At 39.1% G+C, this 18,578-nt stretch overlaps 1 protein-coding gene across 2 annotated transcripts in view; it reads left to right on the forward strand.

Annotated features, from left to right (window-relative positions):
- The window catches only part of smchd1 (structural maintenance of chromosomes flexible hinge domain containing 1), a 124,375-nt gene that overhangs the window by 17,330 nt on the left and 88,467 nt on the right, over window positions 1-18,578 (forward strand). For both annotated transcript variants that reach the window (XM_060823603.1, XM_060823604.1), the window contains exons 10-16: window positions 2,830-3,040; window positions 4,017-4,134; window positions 4,595-4,778; window positions 6,105-6,302; window positions 9,100-9,213; window positions 17,427-17,533; window positions 17,627-17,709. In XM_060823603.1, the coding sequence (XP_060679586.1) occupies window positions 2,830-3,040; window positions 4,017-4,134; window positions 4,595-4,778; window positions 6,105-6,302; window positions 9,100-9,213; window positions 17,427-17,533; window positions 17,627-17,709 (1,015 nt within the window). The remainder of the gene's footprint in view (window positions 1-2,829; window positions 3,041-4,016; window positions 4,135-4,594; window positions 4,779-6,104; window positions 6,303-9,099; window positions 9,214-17,426; window positions 17,534-17,626; window positions 17,710-18,578) is intronic.

The raw sequence follows: 18,578 nt of genomic DNA on the forward strand, positions 1-18,578 counted from the left end.
GTCCCAGCCTATCCAACCTTTCTTTAGAACTCAAAACTTCCATGCCTGACAACATCCCAGTAAATTATTCTGAATCTTCTCCAGTTTAATAATGTCCTTCCTATAACTGGGTGAACAGAACTGTACACAGTATTCCAGAAGAGTCCTCACTGATGTCCTGTTCAACCAGAACATAATGTCCCAACTATTATTGTTGGGTTAGCTCTGCTGCCACTTCTGACTGTGACTTTTATAACATTTCCTTCTTTGGTAAAGTAAATGAAAACCGTAATTTAGTACCTCAGTGATGCATTTACCTTCCTCTTTTTGCTACTTCATCAGTTTCAACAATGATCACACCATACTTATACTGTTTATATGATAGAGAGGTCTTATGGAATTCTTTCTTTCTATTGTCAGTTTAGGTCTTTTTCTTTGTTTCTCTTATTTTTTTCTTCTTATTCCACTCTGAACATTGTATATTCAGGCTTGCTCTCGTTATTGTTGTCAACTTGATTTCTGTGGCATGCACATTTTTCTGTTTCAGCTCTTTCCTTTTTGACATTCTTGGAACTTGGCGTGGTTTTTAGATTAGATTACAGTATGGAAACAGGCCCAACAAGTCCACACCGACCCTTCAAAGTGTAACCCATCCAGACCCACTCCCCTGCCCAGTATTTACCCTGGACTAATTGTAACTTTTCTACTTGTCGCAATGTTCTTCACTTTTACTTGAGCAATGTTTAAAGGCATGTTGTGTTGGAGTTTTCCCTACCAGTCTGTAATTCCTGTTTACCTAGTACAAATCCATTCTCACCGCATAGGTATCTTTATTTTGGAATGCTTCTTTTCCATGGTGAAACTGAACCTCTTAATTTGAAGATTGCTGTTCCTGAAATGGTTCTCAACTGATTCTGATTCACTTGTCCCACTTCAATCTCCAGTACCAGATCCAACAATGCATCCTTCTTTGCTGGGGTGGAACCCATTGTGATCAAGAAATTATTTTTTCAGCGCATTGCTGTGGGTCTGGAGTCATATTTACCAGACCAGGTAATGACAGCAGGTTTCCTTAATGAACAGGATGAACTTTTATGACATTCAAATATAGTTTTGCATTCTACATTGCTGAAATGAGCTTTCGATTCTGGATTTATTAATTCAAATTAAATGCCATGATGGGATTTGAACATTGTCTTCAGAGCATTAACTTGGGCCTATAGGTTACTAGGAGAATGTGGGGACTGCAGATGTTGGAGTTCAGAGTCAAAAGGTGTAGTGCATGGAAAGCGCAGCCGGTCAAATAGCATCCAAAGAGCAGAAAGTTGACGTTTCAAGCATAAGCTGCTCTTTCCTGGTGAGCGTATGCCGCCTTAATTACCTTAACTATCTGACCTTCATTCAGAATTGTCAGGGCATGCACACCGAAATCTCTTTGATCTTAAGTACTTGCCAGGCTCCTCCTATTCACATTGTAGTCCCTTGCCTTGTTTGTTTGTTACTCCTAAAGTGCATTATCTCTGTTTTCTACATTGAATTTCATTTCCCATTGCTGTGCCCAGCCGACAATTCCATTGCAATTATAACTGTTGTACTCTGTTTACCAGCGCAACTATTTTTGTTTCATCTGTAAACTTCTTGGTTATTTCCTCTACTTAAATGCATCTCAATTAAAATGGGCCTCAATTGAATCTTGCAGAATCTGACTGAAAGCAGAATTCCAATCACAGAAGCATTCCTCTACTGTCACTATCTACCTTTTGCTTCTCTGCCAATTTTGGATCCACTGTGCCACTTTGCCTTGGATCCCATGGGTTCTTCCTTTCTTAACCATGAGGGACCTTATCAAAGCCGTGCTAAGTCCAGGTAGACCACATCAGAAGCATAGCTCCCATCACTCCTGGTTACCTGCCCAGCATGTTAAATCAAATTTGCCAAACGCGATCTTCTCAAATTTTCCAGCCTTCTTTCTGTCTCATCCTCCTCCTCCTCCTCCCACCTGCCTCCATGTGTGTGCACGCACACATTGGTTTTATCCACCAATGCCAGTACTCAGGAGCAGATGGCACCAAGGCTGATCTAAGAATGTCTGTTTTTGAAATCTTGCCAATCTTTTTCCAAATTCTCTGAAAGTTTTCTGCAGGAACACATTATTGTTTATCTCCTTGGTAGCGATCGGGAACACAGATTCTGACTGTTCTGTCTCCTCTCAGAATTTGGTGCAATTATTTATAATCAGTTAGTATTTCTAAAATAAATCCTGATAAAGCACCTTCATCACTATAATTTTTAGAACCCGTTTTAGTCTGAATGTTAGTTTATTTAAACAATTAAGGAAATCTAATTGCAAAATGAGCAACTTCTACAATATCTCAGTTGGGTTTGTCCTGCCTCTTTAAGCAAATGGGGAATACCAATCATTTGTTCCTTTCAAGATATTAAAACTTTGTACTTTGGTTTGTAAGTAACCCTGCACCATAATTGTGATTAGAATTGTATTTATTATAGAAAGACCAATAAAAGCAAATGTTCATATCAGCAGTAAGTTGCATCCACACTAACTAACCTCATTTTTTCAACACAGTCCTCTCTGTTGGTTACTGGCGTTAAGGGAGTGAAATTAACCAATGGGCCATTCGGTCAGTTGCAACCTCATAGATGTTAAAGGACTTCCCCTTGTTCTCCTGATTTATCCTCCTACTTGTAATTAATATTTTAAAATTAATGAAAGTTATGGAAAAGAAATGTCTATTTAATGTGCTTGTTTTGTTATATGCAGATTGGTTTATGCAACTTGCTCCATTATTAGTATGGTTTCATTTTAATGTGTTTTTCATGTCTTTGTGTCAGATCTCAATGTTTGAGAAGGGAAAAGTCCCAAAGATCGTGAATTTAAGGGAAATAAAAGATGACATGCAGACTCTCTTCATCAACACAGCTGCAGACTGCTTTGAATTTAAAGCACACGTAGAAGGAGAAGGTGTTGTTGAAGGAGTAATACGCTATCATCCATTCCTCTATGACAAAGAAACCTATCCTGAAGATGTTAGCTGTACATTCAGTAAGTATAATTCTAACATTTAGCATTTTCTTATTTTCTTTTACCAACTTCCACCATAACCCATCTGAGTTCTGGTCTGAGCATTTAAGGTACAAGTACGCAATACTAATTTGATTTTTGTGATATTAATCTCCAGAATCTGAGACCACCAGAACATAGTCATAGAGACGTACAGCATGGAAACAGACCTTTCAGTCCAACCCATTCATGCCGACCATAGTGAACACTTCTTTTACATTATTGAAATTCACTTACACACTCAAAGTAATGCATGCTGAACTTAGACTGTAACTTAAGTTTTATAAGAGTATAAATACAAGTAGGTAAAGAAGAGAAAGTTCCAGGGGAACATAAGACCACTTTTTCATTAGTGGGAGATGACTAGTAGTGAGTTTAAGCTGAGGGTCACCCAGCCTCAGGCAAGGGTTGATGTTGAGAAATAGAGCTTCACTGTTGGTGTCACGCTTCATTGCAAACCAACTGTCCAGTCAACTGAGCTAACTGACCCCAGATTGTTCCATGGAGCCCACTTAACCATTCACAATGATCCTATCCCTGTTTATCTCCACACACTTGATTCCTTTGATATCAAAAATCTGTTGACAGTTCTTGAGTATACTGAAACGACTGATCAGCCACAAATTTCGAGAGTAGAGAAATTCAAATTAGTGGACAGAACCCATTCTGTCTTTTGCCATGTCATAATATTGGGACTTGTTCATTTTATTTCATGAAATTGCAAAAATGCTTATGTCATTTGAGTGTTGAACCTAATTATAAAATCTTGGATTCATAATTGAATTGTGTGTTTTCCAACTACAAATGTATGTTGGATTTATTCAACTTGTAAATAACCTTTGTAACAAGTACATTAGAATATTAGTAGGTAGCTGGAGAATGACAGAAGGAAGAATTGGAGTTCTGTAACAAGTCTTCTGAATCTTTTAAATATTTTTCATTTTTGTCTGTTTTTAAGATACTGTTGAGGATGATGAGGAAGACTGTTATTCTGTTGATAAAGGAGCCAGAGGCAAAAGACCAATATTTGAATGCTTTTGGAATGGAAGACTGATTCCCTACACCACAGTGGAAGAGTAAGATTAAATGAAATTTTTATCTTGTTTTGCAGATTTATATTGTGCCTGTTCTTTCCTTTTCTGAGTTTTTAATGATTTTGCTGAAGTGTGATTGTGCAGCCCTTTTTGATAATTTGCTCCCTAGTTCCAGGAGAGACTTGAGTGATGTAAAGTTATCACAGCCAGTCCTATTCTGTCTTAGGATATGCACATCCTTACTAATATGTTATTTGTTTGCCAACATCTTTGTTTTTATGTTGGTGTTTACGATAGGATCTGTATGTCTTCTGTTTCAAAATCTACAGTTTATCTGCAAACTCACTAACTGAAGTTTCAATTTGCCAATTAGGGTTCAAGTACCCTCAGCATCAAAATACCTTTAATAAACTTTCTCGTGAAATAACAAGTTAGTATTATGTTATGAAAAACATTCTGCATGTTACGGTTGTAGAAATGCTAATCATGTTTATTTTTCCAGTTTTGAGTTTTGTGCACCCCCCAAGAAAAGAGGACTCGTGGCTCTGGAATGTTACAACAGGATCTCGGGGGTGCTTTTTACCAATGATAAGTTTCAGGTCAGCACCAACAAGTTGACATTTATGGATTTAGAACTGAAGTTGAAGGATAAGAACACACTTTTCACACGTGTTGTGAATGGCCAGGTATGGAAATGTAATTTGTGTATAATTGAATGGGAAAATAAAATTATGAACAGTTGAATTGTTTTAACTCTTTATGCAAAGAACAGGCTGTTTGTTGATTAATAATTGCGTTAAGATCAATTAAGTTGATAAAGCAATATGTTTTTCAACACATCAAGTGTCCTTTTTCCAAAGACCATGTGCAATTCATTTTATCCAAATTCCACACCTGGTAATGGAATAATGTTTCTTTAGAAAAAGATTTTCAAAATTTATTGATCACAAAATTCCTCTCATCTGGTTTTGCTTTTCTGATATTCCTTTTCTGGATACTTTGGCAACTATTATGGGGCTAATGGAGTTTCTACTGCACTTCTGCGAAGTCAACAGGTCTGTCAAATATTTGCACCAACTAACAGGAATCAATTTCATATAGGAGATGAAACTGAGAGTCGTCTCCTCGGGCTTTGGAGTGCAATCCCTGTACAACATGACCAGTCATAGGGTATAAGAAATGAAATTTATCTACAGTCAGTTTAGTTTGAAGGATAATTGAATGTGTACAAGTTAAAATAGATTGCTTTGTGCAAAAGTTTACCATAATAGGAGGTGTAATCTTCGTAAAAGACGATTTCTGGAGAAGTTTAGAACATTGAATAATGACATAACCGATGTCAAGAAAGGCTATTTATGTATTCACACTAAAAATTTGAAAAAATGATCCAGGGTTAATGAAGACTTTGTACAATGATGAAATATAAGAAGACATTCCAGAGAGCTTTAAGGTTTCAACCTTTTAACAGGTGTTTATTATAATTTGTTACCATTTCAACTTATTGCATTTGTTTTTCCAACCTCTGCTTTGGAGGCTGATATTTTTTCAACATCAAGTTCCACTATAATGGAATTTTAGAAATGATATTTAAGGTGTATCTTTGGTCCTAAATTCTGCCTTTTGTTCTCCAATGGAAATCTCTACTTCTGCACGGGAATAAGAACACTGCAGAAATACTTCATCTCATTTCTCCATTATTCTTGAACATACAATCCTGGGTTTGTCTCTCATATTTTGCTTTCACTAATCAGTAGTGTCAAAAGCTCAATATTTATTGTTCTAATAGCTTTCATACTTGTAAAGTGTGTTGTGGAGCCCCTTAATTTTTATTCAAAATAAAAGGCCAGTTTTTGAACCATTTCATCCTAATAACATTCAAAATTAATGATTTTTTTTCCCCCCTAAGGTTGTATTATCCTGCCTGTACTAGCGGTAATTTCTAATTTACAGATAGGCTTTGAACATTTTGATTCTGATAAGAGTAACATTTGTGACATAAAATTCTCCTTCAGGAGCAAAGAATGAAGATAGACAGAGAATTTGCAATGTGGCTTAAAGAATGCCATGAGAAATATGACAAGCAAATAAAGTTCAGCTGTTATAAAGGCACAATCACAAGGAGTGATCTACCATCTAAAAGAATGCAGAGTCCTTGGGCTTTATATGCTGGTATTGAATGGGATGGCAAGACCTTCAAAGCAGGAGACTTGGTACGTTTCTGCACATAATATTGATACAATAGATAGAAATTAACCAGCCAAATGATCTTCCTTTTGCCTCTGGATTGCTGAACCCAAAAGTGTTTTTGATAATGGATGTTTAAATAATCCTCAGCATAACAAAATGCTCAGTAACGTGTGGCAGATAGGCTGCTTAGACAACTTGTATTATGCTGACCCTTGTGATTGACTCCATATATTTTATTCAGAGGATCCAGCAGTTGACCAGTTCCAGTCCTGTTTTGATTGATAATTTACATAGCAAGAAGTTGAATTGTGTACGCTTGTATCGCGAACTTCGTTTGTAGTCACTGCACTTGTGTCAGCTAAATATCAGTGATGAAGAGGAAATTGAGTTGGAGTTGATGTTTACCATAATCTAATGGAGCCCTATTTGGGTGTGTATGCTAGTGAATGAAGGATGTGGATTGAAAGGAAATTTATATTTAATATCCTGTTTACTCTGGTTGAACATAGAAAGTGCTGTCAGGTAGGAACCTGTATTTGGAACTGTAATCTCAATAATAAAAAAAAGCAACAGCTTTGGGATGGAGGAGGCATTAGGTAAAAGGAAAGTTGAGGTTTGAAGAAAATTGAACTTGTTAGCGACTCACTTTGAGCTTTTATTTCTAAAATTTTTAAATAACCTAATAAACCAAGGGCATGTAATGGCTGATAACTTGTCAAATTCCAGCAGTTATCTGTAAAGCTAGATTAATAGACTGTGTTTCTCCTTGACGTCCAATGGCATTGCTATTCCTGAATCCCTGATCTTTGTTACAGCCTGAATTATTCAAGTTATTTGTTAATCACTTGGATAATGGAATAGAAAGTCATATATCCAAATCTGCTGATGACACACAAAGTAGACAGTGTAGATAGCCTATCAATATCCTTGTAATTTTTTGCTAAGTGAAAGAATAAAACTGTGGCAGATGGAGTGCCACGTAAACAAGGATAAGGTTGTTGATTTTTGGATGAGTAAGGATGGTTCAAGGACCTTTTTAGATTGTATGAAATTTAAATACAGTGCATGTTCAAAGGGTATTGGGCGTTCAGGGTGCATGGATCTTTAAAATGTCATGAACAGGTGCAGAAAACAATCATGTAAACTCATGAAATGCTGTCCTTGATATCGAGAGAACCAGAGTACAAGGATGCTGAAGGTATTCTGCAGTTACACAAATCCATGATTAGATCTACTTGGAGTAGTGTAAACAATTCAGGACATCATGCATTAAGAATGTATTGGTGTTGGAAGGAATGCCACATAATTTTACAAGAATGATATTTAACTTTAAGGGCTTAAGAATTAGACCTGTTTTCTCTGGAATTTAAAAGCTTAAGGTGCTAATCTGATTGAAGGGTTCAAGCTATTAAAAGGAAAAGACAGGGTAGATAAAGGCGTACTATTTGCACTGGTTGCGGATTCCAGAAATAGGGAGCATAATCGGAGAATTAGAACTAGACTGTTCAGGTGAGATATTGGGAGGCATTTCTACACATATGTTTGGAACACTGCCTGTAAACAGCTGTGGATGCTGTTTGCAGGCAGTGTTCATTTTAAAATTGAGAAATTTTTGTTTCGTGAAGAGATAAGAGCCAAAAGCAGATACAAAGTTAGGCCGCAGATCTCATGATTTCCTTCAAAATAGAGTCTCAGGTAGACAGGGTAGTGAGGAAGTCATTTGGTATACTTGCCTTCACTTGTCAGTGCATTGAATAGTTAGAAGGTATGGAATATCTGGTTTCTTTGATATAGATAGGATGTTGTTAAATTTGAAAGGGTTCAGAAAAGATTTACAAGGATGTCACCATGGTTGGATATTTTGATCTATAGGGAGAGACTGGGGCTATTTTCTCTGGAGCATCGGAGGCTGAGGAGGTTTATCAACCTTTATGGAGGTTTATAAAATATGAGGGGCATGACTAGGATGAATAGTCAAGGTCTTTTCTCCTGGGTAGTGGAGTCCAGAGTTAGAGGTTCTAGGTTTAAGGTGAGAGTGGAAAATTTTAAAAGGCACCTAAGAGGCCACTTTTTCATGCAGAGGGTGTTGTATGTATGGAATGTACTGCCATTGGAAGTGGTGGAGACTGGTACAATTACAACATTTAAAAGACATCTGCATGGGTATGAGGAAGGGTTTAGAGGGATATGGGCCAAATGCAGGCAAATGGAACTAGATTACTTTAGGATATTTGGTTGGCATGGAAAAGTTGGGCAAAAGGGTCTGTTTCTGTGTTGGATATCTCTATGACTCTACCTTATTGGAACAGACTCCAGTGGCTGAATAGTCAGGGTTGTTCCTGTGTTCCTAAGTAAAATCCCTTGAAGGTAATCCTTATTGAATCAGATCAGTTTTCCCTGAGTTTTATTGCTACTGAAAAATCCTCCTGAAGAACTAATTTTATATTTATGGTAAGTCAGATTTCCTCATTAAGATAAAAATATATGTTTTGTTTGCTTAATCTTGAGTACGTCCCAACCATTTATTTTTGTTCTTCAGTAAACTGCCGGCTCAGCCTGCTTGATGACATCATTACTGTTAGGTGTGTGAAGATGCATTTAACTTGATGTCAGGTTTAACCTGGCACTGTAGAAGGGGAAAGTTTTATGGCACAAATATAGCAAGATGTTTCTGGTCCACTTCAATATGTATACTTTTGTTTTGCTGTTAAATGAAATTCATATTATATGCAATCAAATGCTGAAAATATTTTGAATTTTCAGTTCGGTCTGTAGAATTAATTTGAAAGGCACAAACTTAAAGGATATCTGTATTTCCAGGTGAAAACTATCAAAACGATGCCAATAATTTATGGACGCATAGTTCGTTTCCTCCTTTATGGTGATCATGAAGGTGATGTGTATTCTACTGGAGGAGAAGTACAAGTAGCTGTGGTAAGTAATGTTATTAATAAAGCCCCATAGTCAAATGTTACGTTAATCATATCCAATTATATTTGTATTTATCCTTTTATTACCTTGCTAAATTATTGAAAATCTGGAATATATTTGCAATGTACAGAAATATTTAAGTTTGTTATCTATGAGTGGTAATCAGTCATTGTTATAAGATCTGAGAAGATTTTATTTTGTGAAGACTTTAGTCTCTTGTGCTGCCATTGCATTTGCTATGATAATGGTAGTTCTGACATAGTCCTAGTAAACTCTTTCATGTACTGTGCGTGTCATGGCTGGGCCAGCATTTATTATGCATTAATCTCCAAATTGGATTTGTCTGAGCAGTGTTCTTCATTGAAAGACAGAGTTTGTTCTGAAGTTGCATTACTCTAAATCAACGTAAGGATATTAGGAGCACTGAAAAGGTCAGTCAGCATTGTTATAATCAGACTAGGTGCAAGGTTTTGCAATTTGTGGCTCCAGATAAGGTACACAAAATGGTTAAGTTCCCAGGTGAGGAAGAATTAGCTGGCCCTGCATCTGTATTTACTTATGCCCTCGGTAGTTACAATATGGTTTTCTTAAACGATTCCTTCCCTTGGTGATGTCTGTTTCCCACACTCAAATGAGCTTGAAGGGAGCTAATTTCACCAGGGTTTCTTAAGAAGTGAGTTTATTAATTGCGAAGCATAACAATTAGTAATGCGACACACACTGATTAGAAATGAGCCAAGTCCAAAAAGATAAAAGAATTTTAAAATGTATACAAGTCAGTTTCTGAATTGTCAGCAAAGAGTTGATATTTGACCAACGTGGCCATTGCTGTTAGAGGGAGAACTATCAAAGCGGCAGTAGAAGCGACTTATATTAGGAGCTCTAAATGGGAGAGGCCAGAGAACACTTCCCACCTGGTTTTTGCATGTTGATCAGTTGCCATCTTAAACACCGCTTAGATCGGAGGAGAGGTCAATGACACTAACTTTCCCAGCTGAATGCAACATTTTTATACCTTTCGTGTTACAATGCAACATTGATGTCATTGCTAGCCACATCCCCCAAACTATATATCCAATCCAATAAACACAGGGTCAATGGCACACATCTTTATGGACAGCCCTTATCCACTATCTCTATATAGAGAGCACAAATCTGGCTATGGACATCTCCAAAAATAGCTGCCAATTCCTTTTGGCCATCTTGTGTTAGCTTAAAAAAAAGCTGTAGGTGGCTATCCTGTCAACTTTAGTCATGCACTGCTACAACGCTCTGGGTGTTAGAGGTAGCACTGACTTTGGGAGGATAACAGTGACTTCGCAATCAGCTTTTGATAATGATTCAATTCTAGTATTAAAGGTGGGCAGGGGAGGCCTTTGTTTACTGACTTGCAGCACTCAGAACTTTTGCCAGCAACGTGAGTAATTCAGCTGTGAATGTTAAGAGGACTGTTCAGAGGACAGCCTCTCGTTATCTTTGTCATTGCAAGAGATTGCAGTCCAGTCAATTTTTGGAGTTTCCCTGACACCTTTAAATGCTATGTTCCATCAAGTCCCATACAAGTGTTTTTTAAGCCTAATTATTTGCTGTACACAGTTGTCTTTTAAAAATTGCAACTGAAATTAAACATAGTACTTTTGGATTCTCAGTCTTTGCAAGTTGAATTTTAATCTGAACAAAAGGAAACTTATTAGATATGAGGGGTGAGTTGAATCTGGCAGACTGGATAACACAAAAGGGCATGACTGTGGATATACAGTAGCTAATATTTAAGGAACAAATATATGAATAGAAATAATTATACATTCCTTTGGGTGAATGGGCACAATGGGAAAAATGGCGCAACCACGGCTAATAAGAACTTATGGATAGTATTAGAACCAAAGAGGAGATATGTAAAGTAGCTGGAAAAATTAGCAAGTGTGAGGAGTGGGAGCAGTTTAGAATTAAGCAGAGGAGTACCAAAAGGTTGACTGAGAAGGACAAACCAGAGTATGAAAGGAACATGAAAGCGGAGTATTAGAGCTTCAGCAAAGCCCAGAAAAGATGGCACAAATTCAGGAGGACATTTACTAACTAAAGGGTTGTTTTTTTAAATAAAAACAGTATTCAACCCTTTGAAGTCTAAACCAGTGGAATTGTTAACAGAGAACAAACAATGGCAGAGCAATTAAATAACAACTTGTCTTTCTTCAAAAGACACACACAACTTCCCATAATTGCTAGGGAAATGATTCCTTTGGGCAGGAGGAATTGAAGAAAACTGGTAAATAAACAAAGTGCTTGAGAAATTAATGGGACTGAAAGCTGGTAAATCCCAATGAATGGTAAGCTGGGATGCTTTTGTGGTTTGCCTGCCATCAATAGTGAGGAAAATGCTGGAGTTGCTTTTATAGGATATGATAACAGGAAGTGTTTTAGAAGCAACAGGAGTTCTACAGAAACTGGTCGGAAGGACCTGTTTCCACATTGTAGGGATTCTGATTCTATACACATTTATGAAAGGGGAAATCATGTTTGAAAAACCCAATGGAGTTTTATGAAGGCTCAGAATTACGAGAATAGATGAGGGAGAACCAGCGGCTGTTGTGTTTTTAGATTTTTGGAGAGCAATACGAGAGGTTATTGTGCAAAATCAAAGTGGATGAGATTTTTTCATGCAAAGGGTAGTGTGTGTATGGAATGAGCTGCCAGCGGAAGTAGTGAAGGCTAGTACAATTAGAATATTTAAAAGGCACCTGGATGGGTATATGAATAGCAGAGGTTTAGAGGGATATGGGCCAAGTGCTGGCAAATGCGTTTAGATTAATTTAGGATATCTTGTCAGCATGGATGAGCTAGACAGAAGAGTCTATTTCCATGCTGTACATCTCTCTGACTCTTAGTTATGCTAATATGTTGGCATGGATTGGGAATAAACTAGCAGACAAAAAGCAATTGGAATAAATGTGTTGATTTCTAACATGTACTTGGATGATAGCAAAGGTGCAGCAGAAATCAATGCTTTGGCACCAGCTTATCACAATATATATCATCAATTTGGATGAGTGACTGAAATATAGATGTGGTAACTGCATTAAGTTTTAAGTAATGAATGCAGTTGTTTGACTTGGGCAGGAATGCAGCCTGAGAGCTCCAGCTCCTACTGTCAGGCTCTTTAGTTGGTGCTGCAGTGCTTAGTTAATCTCCTCCTGAACCTGAGCCATCTTTTCTGAGATTTGTTGATAGGAATGTTGCTGTACGCAAGAAGACTTTTGTACATCCACGTTATGTAGTTAGGATGGTGCAACTTGGCTTATCTCTGCACACACGTTTACATGCAGTGAGCAGCCTTGTTAAGTCTGATTCAATGTAGGCTTCACCAATATCTTTCCAATTAATTCCAGTTGTTAACCTCCTCCACTAGATTGGTGGCAGTGGGACTGACCGCTGTCTGTTGTTTCCTTCTCGGCTATTGTATTTCTTTATTACGTTGACATGGCTGACCCTTTGCTTTTTACCCCATTCCAGAGTCTCAACCAGATTACTCATTTCCCCGTGCTGTTTCACTACTGTATGTAAAGGTTCACCTGTTTTTGCTGGCTATATTCACACACTCTTGGCTGAAAAGTTAGGCTCCTGGCACGTTTGTCTGCTTTGTCTTTCATCACAGTTTGGGAGATTGGCAGTTGTTCTAAGGCCAAATCACAGGGCCACTCTTACGTGGTCTAACATAGAGACTTGCTCCTCCTGTTTTTTTTCACAGAATGATGGCCTTGCTGGCTCAGCCACCATTTATTGCCCAGAGGGCAATTAAGAGTCAACCAGATTGCCAAGAGTCACATGTAGGCCAGGCCAGGTCAGGATGGTCTTTTCCTTCTGTAGAGGACATTAGTGAACCAGTTGGGTTTTTCTGACATTTGACAATGGATTTATGGTCGTCATTAAACTCTTAGATCCGGGTTTTTATATTGAATGCTGCCATGGCAGAATTCATACCCAGGTTCCCAGAACATTCACTGGGTTACTGGATTAATAGTTGAACGATGATACCATAAGGTTGTCTCCTATCTTCTTAAACCTCTCCTTGATTAGTTTGAGGCTCTTTGTTTTGATGCCTGTAAACAAAATCAAAGAAGTGTAAGCCAGTGGACCTATTGGGTGACACCTTATTGATGAGTAGGAGAAAATGTAATCCTTAATCCTAATCATGATACTAGTATAACGTGGCCTTTGTTTTTAGGATGTGGTAATGCCATTCTAACATCCCTATGACTGGGTGAAGACTTCCACTGAGTCATTCCCATATACCATGATTGGCTGGAATATTATTAAAACTTAAACCCTGGTCTGACAGGAACTAAATGGGCAGACTGTACTGGGTGTAGAATTGAGTCAGTTCACTCACCACTGTCTTACCATATATGATTCTCAACAGAACAGTCTCTGGCAAACTGGTAGTAACATCCACGATTGTAAGGATATGCAGATAGACCCCCCCCACCCCTTGGTTTGTTTTTGTGTTGGGATCCCATAGTAATACTTCGCTGAATGATTCCCACTGAATGATACAGAACTGGCTCAAAGGTAGAAGACAGAGGTGGTGGTGGTGGGGGTTGTTTTTCAGACTGGAGGCTTGTGACCAGTGGAGTGCCACAAGGATCGATGCTGGGCCCTCTACGTTTTGTCATTTACATAAATGATTTGGATGCAAGCATAAGAGGTACAGTTAGTAAGTTGCAGATGACACCAAAATTGGAGTTATAGTGGACAGCGAAGATGGGTTACATCAGATTAGGTCAGGCAGCATCCAAGGAGCAGGAGAATCTACTATCGGGGTCAACACGTGGCGAGACATCGAACAATTCTTCCATCGCTTTCGCCTCTGCGCCTACTTCTTCAACCAGGATTCTTGCCCACCCTCTGACGACCCCTTTTCCTGCCTCCAACACGCCCCATCCAGCTAGACACCCCGTGCTTGCCTCTTACCCACCCTCGATCTCTTCATAGCCAACTGCTGCTGCGACATTAACCGCCTCAACCTGTCCACCCCTCTCGCCCACTCCAACCTCTCTCCCTCGGAACGTCCAGCCCTCCACTCCCTTCGTTCCAACCCCAACCTTACTATCAAACCTGCAGACAAGGGAGGCGCGGTAGTAGCTTGGCGCACCGACCTTTATACTGCTGAGGCTAAACGCCAGCTTGCGGAAACCTCCTACAGCCCCCTTAACCATGACCCCACCCCTCACCACCAAACCATCATCTCCCAGACCATCCATAACCTCTTCACCTCAGGGGATCTCCCATCCACCACCTCCAACCTTATAGTCCCACAACCCCGCACCGCCCGTTTCTACCTCCTGCCCAAAATCCACAAACCGGACTGCCCCAGTGGACCCATTGTCTCAGCCTGCTCCTGCCCCACTGAACTCCTCTCTGCATACCTCGACACAGTCCTGTCCCCCTTAGTCCAAGAACTCCCCACCTACGTTCAGGACACCACCCACGCCCTCCACCACCTCCATGATTTTCGCTTCCCTGGTCCCCAACGCCTTATCTTCACCATGGACGTTCAGTCCCTGTACACCTCCATCCCCCATCACGATGGACTCAAAACCCTCTGCTTCTTCCTTTCCCACTGTGCCAACTAGTACCCTTCCACTGACACCCTCCTTCGACTGACTGAACTGGTCCTCACTTTGAACAACTTCTTTTTCCAATCCTCCCACTTCTTCCAAACCAAAGGAGTAGTCGTGGACACCCGCATGGGCCCCAGCTATGCCTGCCTCTTCGTAGGATATGTGGAACAGTCTATCTTCCGCAGCTGCACTGGCACCACCTCCCACCTTTTTCCTCTGCTACATCGATGACTGTATCGGCGTTGCCTCGTGCTCCCATGAGGAGGTTGAACAGTTCATCCACTTTACCAACTCCTTCCGCCCCGACTTCAAATTTACTTGGACCATCTCAGACTCCTCCCTTCCCTTCCTAGACCTCTCCATTTCTATCTCGGGCGACCAAATCAACACGGCCATTTACTTTAAATCGACCGACTCCCACAGCTACCTTGACTAAACCTCCTCCCACCCTGCCCCCTGTAGAAACGCGATCCCATATTCCCAATTCCTTGGTCTCCGCTGCATTAGTGGGTGGCACGGTGGCACAGTGGTTAGCACTGCTGCCTCACAGCGCTAGAGACCCGGGTTCAATTCCCGCCTCAGGCAACTGACTGTGTGGAGTTTGCACATTCTCCCCGTGTCTGCGTGGGTTTCCTCCGGGTGCTGCAGTTTCCTCCCACAGTCAAAGATGTGCGGGTCAGGTGAATTGGCCATGCAAAATTGCCTGTAGCGTTAGGTCAGGAGTAAATGTACGGGTATGGGTGGGTTGCACTTCGGCGGGTCGATGTGGACTTGTTGGGCCGAAGGGCCTGTTTCCAAGGGAGTGTTGCTGAACAAAGAGACCTTGGACTGCAGGTTCATAGCTCCTTGAAAGTAGAGTCGCCGGTGGATAGGATAGTGAAGGCGGCTTTTGGTATGCTTTCCTTTATTGGTCAGAGTATTGAGTACAGGAATTGGGAGGTCATGTTGTGGCTCTACAGGGCATTGGTTAGGCCACTGCTAGAATATTGCGTAATAGAGTAAGTGTATTAATTACTAACTGAGAGATGCATTTGTAACACAACACATTTATAAAGGATATCAGTAGCACTGATGTTCCTAAGTGAGTAGTTGGCCTCGTGATATTAGGTTTGCAGACTCTTTCAGATTGCATAGCTTGGTTTTTCAACTGTGATTAAGTTCCAGCTTTTAAGATGAGAGTTTCCTTTGACTTTTTAGTTGACTGGCAGCACTCAAAATTAGGCAAGATTGGCTACCTGCAACATAGGTACGTAGGGATGAATGTTCAGTGGTGAGTGTCACATCAGGCTATTCTCAAACCAAGGGTGGACTGCATAAGAATGTTCAGTTTACCTAGTGCATTCCAATAGAATTGAAACTTAGCCTATGTATTCTTTAAAGGGCAAAGCACAGTATTTCTGAAGTTTGGGACTTAATTCAAAAAGAATGCTGTTTGTTGAACAACGACTCATCACCCCCTCATTATCTTTGTCGTCACGAAGGATCACAGTCCAATCTGTTTGAAATTTTCTTGATACATTTAGGTGTTAGTTCCCATCTGTCACATGCAAGCTTTATTTTACGCTTAGTTATTGTCTCTGGACAGTTCTCTTTGAAAAAGCACATTTTGAAGTTCAGGGCTAAAAATATCTGCATTCTGATTCTGGCTATGATAGCATCTGTTGAGGAAAACAAACTGGACATGTCAGAAACTAGATTTTTAAATTGGTTCTACATATCTCAGTATTATTTGAATGGAGAAAGACTGCGGAAAGCTACATACAGAAAGGTTTGTGGGTCCTTGCATGTGCATGACAAAGCTAGCATCTGAGCTCAGTCGATAATAGAGAAGTAGAAGTGGAATGTTGGGATTTGTTTCAAAGGAAATAGAGTATGAAATTAGAGAGGTTTTGTTAAAACTGTACAAGGCACTAGCTAGACCCCAGCTGGAATACTGTGAACAATTGTGGTGAAAGATGAATTCCTGCTACTTGAATTGACAGAATTGTTTGAGAAGAAGCTACATCGAATGAGGTGATATCTATCAGTTTCCTTAAACCTGGTAATTAAGCTTCATATCGTTAAAATATTTTAAAATACTTGAAATATGTTCTCTTTTGAGTTTGAAGATTGGCTTCATTTTCATCTCTGACAGTATGTAGTATTTGAATATTCCCTGCAGCAGTTGTCACTATATATTATGTGCATCTTGAAAATTAAAGGCATCTACAAAGAAAATACCGTTGTGTGGTTCTGTCGTTATTAGGTAAATCAAAATTTAAAATTCCATGGGTTAAAGCACTGATGAAATACATTTTTTAAGATTATTTTAAATGTTTTTGTCAAAATAAGATGTAAATGCAAAGTTACATTCACTTGCTACTACAAGGTCTGAAGACATGGGGAAATAAGCTAATCTACACTAAATTGATGGTTTCAGGTTGGCTGCCCTCTGCATCCCCATGCCAAATAGAGTAGGGTATTAAAACTGGTGGCCATCCCAAGCCATTTCTATTAGCTGTTTTGGCTGATATTATCCATGACTTGATGGAAAATAAATCGCTATAGCTCAGTAATACATTGTATGCTTTTTCTTTTCTTCACTTCCTGGATGCTAAGGAGCCCCAAGCTTTGTATGATGAGGTGAAGACCATTCCAATCTCTAAGTTGGATAGAACTGTAGCTGTTTCTGTCATCAAGAAGTATATAGAAGATGAAATGGCAAGGTAGTAGAAGTTCAGATAATACCAATTCTCAATCATTTATTTAAAACAAATGCTTTTAAATGTATTAATGTATTTACCATTTGTTTGAAACAGACTCCCTGATAAACTGTCTGTAACCTGGCCAGAAGGAGATGCACTTACTGCAAATGAAAGCAGACAAGCAGGAATGCCTATAGGTGAGAAGAAAATCTATTCCATTTATTTATTTTATTTCCATTTAAGTTCCATAATATAAGCACTGTTGGCCATTGCACAGGTTGATTTGGGGACACTTATAGCGCATCAGGCTTGAACATGCATCTGATGCCTGTATCACAATTTGTGAACAATGCAGAATCTCAGTGTCCAGATTCCATATTATTTAATTGATTCTTCCTTCCCAATTTTCTTTTATTATTTTGGCCCAGCAATTTACCTGCAGCCAGATCGACAGAAGGGAGATCATCATTATTGTACCATTGTGATAGCTTATTTTTGTGTACAGTTTTTAAGTCTGCTGTTCAGTTCCCACATCAGTGACTGAATCTGGTTACCTCACCAGTGACTTGGGAGATTTATATACATGTTCTTAAATCCTAAACTTTACACTGATTTATTTTTTAAAATATGCTTTTGTGCTAGCAGCAGTTGAAAAGACTTCCTTTGTGTCTCTGTCTCTCAAATTACATGAGGTAATTTTGCCAGTTGAAAGCTGATGTTTGGTTAAGACTTTTGGATCAATGCACTGTAGTTCAAATACCAAAATTATTTATTGGAGAAAAGTCAATTTTGAGAATGAAGATAGAAGTAAAGTAAATACACTGAAGGGGGATTTTGATACACTGAGCTGGCACAAGTTATATTTAAATGAAAAGCTATCGTAGTTCATAATAAAGTTTGTAGAATTTAAAATTTGAATATATGGAATTCACTATTAAAATTGAAATTTTACACTTAGAGCCATTAATACAATGGAGCAAGCATTTAATTTTCTGAAATAACTTAACAAGAAAACCAAGCTGTAGCATTGATCTCTCAATTTACTGTCTATTGTATGATTTAAACT

Source organism: Hemiscyllium ocellatum, chromosome 4, assembly GCF_020745735.1.
Source record: "Hemiscyllium ocellatum isolate sHemOce1 chromosome 4, sHemOce1.pat.X.cur, whole genome shotgun sequence".
NCBI classification, from domain to species: domain Eukaryota; kingdom Metazoa; phylum Chordata; class Chondrichthyes; order Orectolobiformes; family Hemiscylliidae; genus Hemiscyllium; species Hemiscyllium ocellatum.